Genomic DNA, 10,821 nt, shown 5'->3' on the forward strand with positions numbered 1-10,821 from the left:
GGGCACGGGGGCGGCGGTAACGGGGACGGCGGAGGTGCCTGAGCCTCGCCCCGGCTCCACGGCGAGCTCCGAGCTCTCGGGCACTGTGGGCTCGGGTCTCAGAATCACATAATTAATTAGGCTGGAAAATACCTCTGAGATTACTTTACAATTTATGACCAAACACCACCACGGCAGTTAGACCACAGCACTAAGTGCAGATTCCAGTCTTTCCTTAAACACCTCCAGACCCGGTGGCTCCACCACCTCCCTGAGCAGCCCATTCCAATGTCTAATCGCCTTTTCTGTGAAGAAATTCTTCCTAATATCCAACCCAGACCTCCCTAGTACAGCTTGAGGCCATTTCCTCTTGGAGAACAGGCCGAGTCCCACCTGGCACAGCCCCCCTTCAGGCATTTGTGCAGAGTGATCAAGTCCCCCTGAGCCTCCTGTTCTCCAGGCTAAACATCCCCAGCTCCCTCGGCCACTCCTCAGACTTGTGCTCCAGACTCTTCACCAGCTCCACTGCCTTTCTCTGGACACACTCCAGCAACTCAATGTCCTTCTTAAATCGAGGGTGTCAAAACCGAACACAGTACTCTCAGTGGTGTGGCCTCAACAGTGCCAATACAGTGGGACAATCACCTCCCAGTCCTGCTCACAACACTGCTTTTGACACAGGCCAGGTCACCACTGGCCTCCTTGGCCACCTGGGCACACACTGATATCATATTATCATATTCAGCCGCTGTAGATCAGCACCCCCGGATCTTTTTCCCCCAGCAGCTTTCCAGCCCCTCTGCCCCAGCCTGTTGTGGGCAGGGCCCGACACTGGGCCTTGTTGAACCTCGGGCCGTCCATCTCGGCCCACCCATTTAGTCTGTCCAGATCACTCTAGCCGGCCCTATCTGTGGAAATGTCAACTGCATCTCTTTAACACATATGCGTGTACAAGACCAAGAAAAAACACAGGCATGAAAACACAGCTTTAAAGGCGTGACGGGCACGGCAGGCGCCGCCAGCAGCCCCCCTGTGAGGGGCGGTGTGTCCCTACCCGCGGAGGGCGGGCCGTGGCCCTGGCGGTGGCGGCGCTGGGCACGGCGGGCGCTGTAGTGACCTCGCTGGGAGCCGCTCCCGGCGGCGGGCGGGAGAGGGAGCCCGCTCAAACTACCGCTCCCAGGGCCCGCCGCTCCGCCGCCCCAAACATTTCCGCCGGGGCGGGGGCAGGCAGCAGCGGCCGGCGGCAAAGGTTCGGGTGGGCTCCTGAGCTGGGGCAGCGGCCGCTGGGGGCCGGAGGCCGCCCGGGCACTTCCCCGAGGGTTCCCCGGGAGAGCGGTGGCGAGCGGCACAGAGTCTCCATCCGGCGGGCCTGCCCCGGCCGTGCCCCTGTGAGGCGGCGGAGCTGTGCCCGGGATGCTGCCCCGGGCCTCCCTCGGGCGGCGCTGCCTGGGCCGCTGGCTGCTCGCCACCCGCGGGTGGGCGATCCTGGGGACTGGTACCGGCACCGGGGCCTGCTCCTGCTCCTGCCTGGGGCGGCGGCACCAGCCCCCGCTGCTGCTCAGGGCCGCCCGTCGGGGAATCGGGACCCAGGCAGGAGGGCTGAAAGCTGCAAAGCCTGGCGGCGATAGCAAAGATGTGTCCGTGCAAAGGGCACTGAACGAGGAGACGCTGGTGTCGGCGGCTCAGAAAGGTAAGGCGCAGGATGCTGTACGCTGCTCAGCTAAAGTTTTGTAGTTCCAAACATCAAGTATCTAGGGAAAAAAAAAAAAATCTCAGCACACCGAGCCGGTTTCTTTTCGCATCATATTGTTTGGAGCAGCTATTACATTTCTATGTATGCGTTGCACAATCAGAACAAATTATGTGATTTCTGCTAAATAATCTGTGGATTTAAGTAATTATCAGGCACAAGGTGTAGCAGACTCTCATTTTCCTTTTCAGAAGGAAAACCTATCACATGCAGCCTGACTGTAGGGCTGTTGGGATAAATTCACCTCCAACCAAATCGTCACTACACGTGATGGATTGCCTTCACTCATTCACTTCAGTGAAAAGTGATTACTGCATAATTAGCCTCAGAAAGTTTAAGTACTTTGAAATGATTTACAAAAAACGCCTTCAACTAATTAGAAGACTGCAGGAGAAATAGTTACTAACGTTTCCTCCTTAACTTGTACTCCACTAAAATGCACACTGCCACTAAAAGATAGTAGTCTCTTTCCAAATACTCAAATATTTTGAAAGAGAGACTCTCATATGACTTACTTTGAAGTATATACTGACACTTGTACTTTAGATCAAAATTGAAAGATAAAAACTAATCAAACAGCAGTTAGTTTTGTTAATAAATAAAATATTGTTTTGGGGCTAATATTGCCCCTTTTACTGTTCTATTGATTGCTAATTCATAAAACCGGTTATTTTCAGTGTGTGTGACTTTTAAGCTTTCACTTTTTTATTTTTACTTCTTTTCTTTGCATAAGGATTGCAGTGATTGTGCGTTTAGGTGGTAGTGTGAATACTGCAGTGCTAAATGCCTCATTAGTTCCTAAAAAATCTAGCTCTCATGTACCCAAGAAGTAGCAGTAATTGCTACTTTGGATCTTGCAAACATCTGGCAAACTGAAAGTAATAAGGCTTAACACTGACGTGTAAACATGACCTGTACAATGTAAGAGATGTTCCTTGGCCTGTTTTACAGCAATGTGGCATTATGGAAACTGTTACTGGAATTTTTTCTTCTGGTAAAACGTTGTTTGAACTACAGACTAACAGAAGAGCATTTATGTAAGAAAGGCATCCAAGTGTTATCCAAGGCTGCAACTTATGTGTTATTATCTTTTTTATTTCAGTGAAAGAAGCTGGAAGAGACTTTACCTATTTTATTGTGGTGCTTGTTGGAATTGGTGTTACAGGTTATTTTTTTTAAATTACATTCTTTATCAGAAGACACTTTTCGTTAATTCCATCTGGTTTCATAAGTTTTCATTTCATCTGCTGTTGTCTCTGTTACAGGTGGCTTGTTCTATGTGATTTTTAAAGAGCTATTCTCTTCTTCTAGTCCAAATAAGATCTATGGAGATGCCTTGGAGAAATGCAGATCTCACCCCGAGGTTGGTTTTTGAACTTCAGTCATCAGTTTGTGTTTCTCAGTAGTTACTGCCTTTCTTCAAGTCAAAACTTCACACTAGGAATCTCACAAGCTACTTGAAGACCCGTGTGGTGCTTTAGCAGTTCTGCCAGTGCTTTTAGCTGGGATGGGGTGGGTCAGCTCCAGAGCAGAGCCTTCATCAGGACATGTCAGTGCAAGCATTGAACTAGCCTGCTAGAAGCCAAGTGAGTGTGCCACAGCATAAAAACTGATGGAAATACAGTCTGTCTTTCAGAGCCTGGGCTTGTGTCACCATACAGAAACTCTTAGGGACTTACCTAAGTGCCTGCTAAATATAGAACTTGAATTCTCCATGTCAGAGAGGCAACTAGTCCCACTAAGTTGTGTAGATCTAACCTGCTGCCTTTTCTCAACACTCTTACTCTATTGTGACACTTCCCTATGGTTCTGTCATTCTGTGAAGCACTGCACTGATACCCAGGAATTGAAATTCTTCATTTGAAGCACAGTTAGCATTCCTTTGGCTAACAGGAAAACAGGCAGAGAACAGTCATGGGATCACACAGTCATCATAGCTAGGTGTAAACAAAAAAATCAGTGTGAAACTAGATTTTAAAAAACACTACTTCAGACAAAACATCCTTCAGAAAAGATTGTAGCAGATGCCTTTGAAGGTAACCTAGAAATGAAGTGACAAGTCGTTGCTCTAGTAACAATAAAAAGACTGCTTTGGAACAAGTTTGTAGAATTAATACTTCTTTCCAGTACTTGCACAGTAAAACTTCTCTTCTTCTAACCAAATTTAAAGTAAGTTTAAGACTATGTTGATCTACTCTGATTTTATAGATCTGAAAAAAAAAATTACTGAATTTCTTATTCAGTCGTGGTTTTTAGATAATAGGAAGGGGAATGCATTTGCATTTTAAACTTTGAAACATTCTCTTGGAGGAGACATAGGCAAATATTTTGTGCTTTTTTTTTTTTTCTTTTTACACAAAATGTCAATTTCCACATCTTCATCTCAGAGAACAGTACAAATAGAAGATATCAATAGGATTTATTTTAGGCATTTAATACAGAACTGTAAAAAAAAGACTGGAATACAGAGGCATTTTTCTTAAACTCTTTTTTTTTCATAAACACTCCTATTCTTGACATGTTAGATTCTCCAGGGGCATTTTGTTAAAAGAGGGTGTATTCACAGCAGAGGCGTGAGCTGATACTGGAATACCTGTTTGTATGTTATCCCTTCTGACAGCTCAAACCTCTTTTCTCTTGTAGATAATTGGTGTTTTTGGTGAATCTATCAAAGGTTACGGAGAGGCAACAAGAAGAGGAAGACGACAGCATGTCAGATACCCCTTGGTGTTTGCCCCATAAAGACATCAGTTTCTGCACAGCAAAGATATTTTTGGATCACAAGTTAGTTCTAGAGTGATGAACTGTACGTAACATATCCTGTCACTTTTGATCAAACATAGAAGTTTTTTTGCAGTGCCTCTTGTGTGCCATATATCACTAAGTACAGTGTACATATAATATAAAATGCCAATTCTGAATGCCTCAGAACAAGCAATGGTCATCACGGTAAACATAGAGCTCTCCAGAAAATGGGATGAGCCTGAAAACAGTAGTGCAGAGGCCTAGGCTTGCATGAGGAGAGCAGTAATCTGACAGAAGTTTACAGTCTGAAACTATACTGAGCTGATACACAGGATGCTTTTTGGTACTTGAAGCAGCATCTCTACTGCATATTTAACAGAACGTCTATCACCTTAACCTCTCATGAGTGTGTCTTTTTATTACTTTCCTTTTAAAAGAAACAAGAAAACTATTTCTTACAAAACGTAAGTCCTCCCTGCTTTGCCTTTATTGGGTTATTTGGCAGGAATATATTCAATGAGGTTTCATATAGGATGAGACACATAAGCCCAGACAGAGGTTGAACCGTGAAATTGAGATTCCTTGTAAGGTCTGAGGAAAGTGGCTTTTAATCATTGAAGCTCTATCTCTTCACCAGACTCAGTGAAAAAATGTTTAAAGTAAAGCTGCTAAATGAAATCAACGTGCACAAACATCTTGAGCACCTGTCTGTAAATAAGTAAATGTACTATGAATCAGCTTTCCTAGTATTTAATTTCCATTATTTTGAATGACTAGTATCTTAAATAAATTTTTGAGATGAGAACTGTGTAAGATTGTAGAGTTTGCATCTGCAGTATAAGAATGATCTTAAATGTCTCAAAAATCTACAGGTTTTTTTTGTGTATGAATACCCTGAATGTAAATTTACTGCAGTAAGGCTCTTCTTTCATATTTGTTCTCTCTACCATCATGTCACTTTAAACTATATTGGAAGTTTATTTCACAGTGTGTACCTGGGCATGACTGATGGAAATAAGAGATTGGTGCTAAGCAGCAGTTAATATTTTCAGTAGGAAACATAAACCAGAACTCTAATGGGGTCATTAGTTTCCCAAAGTGGTCACTTTGAAAGTGATGTGCTATTTATTTAATACTTGAGCGCAACCCAACTCCAGTCTGAATACCAGCATTTAGGTTGGAGATCTCATATCAGTGCCAAAGTTACACAATTTCAGCAGAACAAAATTATTGCCAAAGTAACTTTGCACATAGTAAACTGTTTGTTTTGATGTGGTTTAACCAACCTAATAATTAATTTGAAAAAATATGCTCTGTGTGTTTCGGTTTGATAACTTAGTTTAGGTGCCTAAAATAACTCTGGAATTCTTGGTGATGTGGGGTCCCTTTCTAGATGTCAGGCTTCAAATCTGGGTTTTTTTAGAATTAATACAAGGCATTTCCATAGTCTTCAGCACTGGATTGCTTTTCAGTTTTGAGGGGAGGACTGGGGTGAGGACATTTAAGCATTTCATCTCTTAATCCTCAGCAGCTAATTAGCTCTTCTAACTCCACTAGTCCTTAGGCACTGACAGTAAAGCTTGAGAGGAGCAGTAGAGAAGGAACCCAAGGTAGAGTAAGGACACCACTGGAATACACTTTCTTACAAAATAAGTAAGCAACTCCTCTAAGTAAGTTTAAATTTGAAGTCTTAACTAGCATATAATCTGTATTCTTGCTGGGTGGTTGGGTTTTTGTTTTCTGTTGCTGTTTTTAGTCACATTGAATACGTAAAGGACGGACTGAAACATATGCGTTTGAAGTTCTATATTGAGGGCATTGAATCAGGGAAACAGGGAACGGTCCATGTGGAAGTCAAAGAGGTATGTACAATTGCTTGATACACCTGACAACCTGACAAGTCATGAATTTAAACTACCAAAGAGAAAAAAACACTCTGAATTTTTTTCTTTGCAGAATCTTGAAACAGGAAAATTCAAGGTTCACTATATTATTGTGGACGTTGAGACCTATCCAAGAAGAACCATTGTTATAGAAGACAACAGATAGCCAACGGTCAAAGCTGCTGCCTTATCTCACATTGGATAATGATGTTGTAGCCAGGCTACACATGAATTGTGTGGTGTTGCCAATTGTGTCTCACAGCTTCAGGGCTGTGTTATGGGAAGTAGCCTCTCAGGACCTCCACTAAGGACTTTTGATAATAACAGATAAGGGATTTAAAGTGAAACCAATGAAATATAGCAGAACTATCATGGAAGATATTCTTGACATAGGAAAATAATGCCTCCTAATGAACAGTCTAATGATCGATAATACTTCTGCACACCCAAAACCTGAGTTTTTCAAGGATTTAGGTTTGGATGGGGAGTTTTTTGTCTTCCTTGGCTTGGATTTCCCACTACCACTGCAATAAAGAAAGAGGTAGTTTAACTGTAGACAGAACTCTACTGTTTTCATTTTGGATACCTTTGTAGTAAAAAGGTAAAGTAAGAATGTTAGTGATGCAAAAGAGATCTAGGCATGTAAGGGTAGGAATGGTGGAGGCACACACACCCATGGCAAACAACTGAAGATAAACACTTTAATATTGGTGTCTTCTAAATAAATTACCAGCAAGCAGAACATCACTACCATCTGCTCTTTCCGGTGTTTGCCATGCTGCTCTGCATGGTTGTAGCAAGGTGGGGGTTGGCCTTTTCTCCCAGGCAACTAGTGACAGGACAAGAGGACATGGCCTCAACCTCTGTCAGGGGAGATTTGGGTTGGACATCACCTTCAAAATGTTTTGAAAACCACAATATTTAATTTAAACTTCTCTTTGCCACCTTGTCTGTATCTACATCTGATAAACACCTGTGGTGTTTATCATGGCATCTTTGATCTGTAAAATGTTCCACATTATTTTCTTTTACTGCCTGCATCACCTTGCTAGCTGAGATTTACCAGGATGCTTCTTTATATTTCATGAATGAGGGACACAGCTGTGAAGAACATAATTTCTCCTGTGTTGTGAAAAAGCTGAGAATATTCTTGATAAAATTAAGACAGAAAAAGTAGCAGAAGAAATCCACCTTTATCTGACCTTAATGTTCTTAATTTGAATGAATTACAAATACAAGGCTCAAATGCTTTCCAATCTCATTGCAGGAAGCTTTTTGTAATCTTTTTTCTAGGAACATCTCATCAGTGAAGAAAAAAAAAACCACTTCATAGCTTTGTTTGTCAACTTTCTATTAGCTGGATACCTATCACCAGCAAGATTATTTAAGCCTCTTGAAACTTCAGGAGTGTTAAAGCTTTTTAGAAATATAGATTGTCTGCAGAAATAAAAGTCAAACATTTTTTGCTAACAGAAGTCTTATGTGAACTGATTACTTCTTTCCATATTTCTCCTGAGGCTGAAGTTCTCTTTGTGGACTTGGCTGGCACCCATGCTTACAAAGCTTTCTTAAATTCTGTTTCATACAAATGCATCTATGGAGACACTGTAATCAAAATTAGGTGAAGATTAGTTGAACAAGACATTTGGAATACTGAACATTGATCTCTTGTGCAGTATCATCTTTCCTGGTGGTAGTTTGCACTGGAGGGGAATAGCTGTGTTCACTGAGTTTAAACAATGTTTTAGAACACCGCTTTGGTAATTCCAAAGAGTGTTAGCCTCAGTTTTCCATATGGAGCTGCCCCTGCTTCACTGGATCATTGTACTACCAGAAAGTCGTGCAGAGATCCTTCTCCATGGCAGAGCTCAGTGTTCCATCCTCTCACTGGAGGCTGTTAGGCTGGGGAGACAGCAAAATAACTGAAAGATTCACCTTCAGTTGTCGGTAAACACAAGCAGTAACCATTTCACTATTTCCTTTTTAAAGCTCTCACTTCTTTTTCCCTTGGGAAAACAAAATTACAGCATCTGCCAGTTACTTTCTGAAGTAAATGTGTCATGTTATTGTTACTCAAGTATTGGGGAAAAAATCACTGCTAGCAAGTCAGAGCCAAAGAAATTAAGTTTTCATAGAAATTAAACACATTTTTCAGAGTTCAGTTTTGATTGTTGCAGAATAAATAAAAGTAGTATTCTTAAAACCCCTCCTTTAGGAATCGGAAATATGTTACTCACCAGTGAAAGGTTGTTTTTCCAGAAACACTGTGTGGCAGACTATTCAAAATGTCTTTTAAGTAGGTGTACAACTTGGTCTTAAGTTTCCCATCTCTGCATTCATTTTTGTGGATGCCAAACCCTATGTATGCTTCATAGGCAGCCAATATCCTTAGAGGTGGTTTATGGGAATAATGTTACTGTGTCATCTCTATGACCTGTGTTTGATTCTAGATCCTGTGTATACTTGCTGTATAGCAACAAAAAGAAAATCCCTCTAGGAAATGAACTGAGTGGAAACTTTAAAATATATATATTAAAAAAAATCCAAACAGCAACAACAGCAGCAAACAATAAATAAATAAATAAATAAGAAAATTAAATAAATAAATGAATTAAAAAAACCAATAACAAAAAAAAACACTCAATAAGCTTTGATAAACAGAAGCTCTTGTAAAAAAAAATGAATGTAGATTGGGAAGCAAAGGTGTTGTTGTGCATGACTGAGTTTAAAAATAACCTTGTTACCTAAATATTTCTTGCACAGAATTCAAGTTTCAGCAACTGATTTAGGCAATGGAGTCATGATCTTAGAAATGGTTGTGAATAAATGCATATCTGATACAAGAAACTTCAACAAACTCATTTAACAAGCGAAGAAACAAACAAGACAGGAATGTGAGTAAGACAATTACTGTATCACGTGCCAGATGCAGAGATAAAAAGCCAAAGAAAATGTGCTGGGAGTTTGCTTTCAGCTTTCACTTTGCTCTCAGTCTCATTCACTATCACAACAGATGCTATCCACCCTAATACTTACAGGATTATTCCACTGTGTATATTGTCAGCAACCAAACATTGCAGATTATGCCCAAAAATCATCAAGGACACATTTTGAACCCAAGCCCACTTTTATGATTCACTCCAGCTTGTAAACTGATAGAAGTCAAGCTTAAAGGTGACAGGGCTCACAACTGGTCTCTGCATATGGGGTTGTGAAGTCTGTCTGAAGATCTGGGGTACAGTTGGCACTGGAAAAACAAAAGTTTGAAAGCAAAGCCAAAAAATTTGAAAGCAAAAAGATCTTCACCCTCTTTTTTTGGGAGGGGGAAAAAAGGCCCTAGAGAGTCCCTAGAGAGATGTTCACTTGCTCCAAATAGGAAATAATAGAACTCCAGTAGAAATTTTCCTTAGGCATCTGGGAATGTATGTTGTTATGGTATACAGTGATTCCAAACAGTACAATAAATAATTGAACAGCAGAAGTATTTGATAGTTTTTCTTAGTAAATTCTCAGGGTTTTTTATTGTGTATGTGTTCTGTAAAATAATGTATAGGAATTCTAGAAAAATGTGAATTAATACCATCCTGTATTCAAATTCAGTCTATTTATATTTTTTAATGATATATACTTAAAAGTTGAAAATGTAGCGAAAATGTTTTGCAATTTAAAGGAAACAAAGGAAACAAAAAAGCTTTTTGGAATTTTGTTCTTCTTGGGAGAAATATGCTGTATTTGATTCCCTTCCTCTATATAGGTTATTGTAGAACATTTGTAACTCAGCTAATCAAAAATATTTATCACAAATACCCATTTCAGTAAAAGAAATCAGTGTGGAAAGCTTCTGTTTGCCTCTCAGGGTTCAGTATCAAACTACTGCATTTCGTTTTAATATCCATGTAAAAAAATTCTGTCAGTTCTGGAAAAAGCGTAGTATGGGAGGGATGCCCTCACCTGCTCCAGCCCGCAGCCACCCTGCAGCAGATCAACCTTGGCCAGCACCCAGAGCTGCTCCCCCCACAGCAGGATGGGGGTGGAAATGGGGACCAGCAGAAATGAGAAATCTTGGGGGTTGTGAGCAAGACAGGGACATCACTTGCCAGTTAAGTGTTGCAGGTGAACTAAACTTCAAAATGAGCTCAATTTATTGCCTTTTGCTGGCCAGAGCAGCAGCGTGGGCAGTGTGCCGCTGTGGTGAGCACTTAGCAGGGCTGGCAGCAGTGGTGTCTCGACTTCCAGATCACGTACAGGCGTCTGCCTCCACATCTTAAAACCTTCCCGTACTGTGCTGAGAAACCTTTTCAGGATAATCGTGTTTATCCAACCTCTATTTAATTACAATTCCCCTTTATCAGAATCACAATTATCTTCTCTAGCACGAGTTGCTGTCTTGTATTACTCCCCACAATTAACTCTATTAACCTTTTATCCAAGCACATTTTTACCCTTTATGGGAACTGGGTTGTT

The 10,821-nt window shown here is 41.3% G+C and overlaps 1 protein-coding gene across 1 annotated transcript; it reads left to right on the top strand.

Annotated features, from left to right (window-relative positions):
* Positions 1–154: 154 nt before the first annotated feature.
* Positions 155–7,832, top strand: LOC310923415 (mitochondrial import inner membrane translocase subunit Tim21-like; the record flags this gene model as incomplete). The annotated part of the gene is made up of 7 exons (XM_083885431.1): positions 155–176; positions 1,373–1,669; positions 2,832–2,894; positions 2,995–3,092; positions 4,373–4,444; positions 6,229–6,336; positions 6,431–7,832. 7 exons carry the CDS (start codon positions 155–157, stop codon positions 6,521–6,523), a joined length of 753 nt encoding a protein of 250 aa, XP_083741557.1. The 3' UTR covers positions 6,524–7,832.
* Between the last annotated feature and the right edge of the window lie 2,989 nt (positions 7,833–10,821).

This window comes from Zosterops lateralis (assembly GCF_965231275.1).
Source record: "Zosterops lateralis genome assembly, contig: HAP1_HAP1_SCAFFOLD_52, whole genome shotgun sequence".
NCBI lineage: Eukaryota > Metazoa > Chordata > Aves > Passeriformes > Zosteropidae > Zosterops > Zosterops lateralis.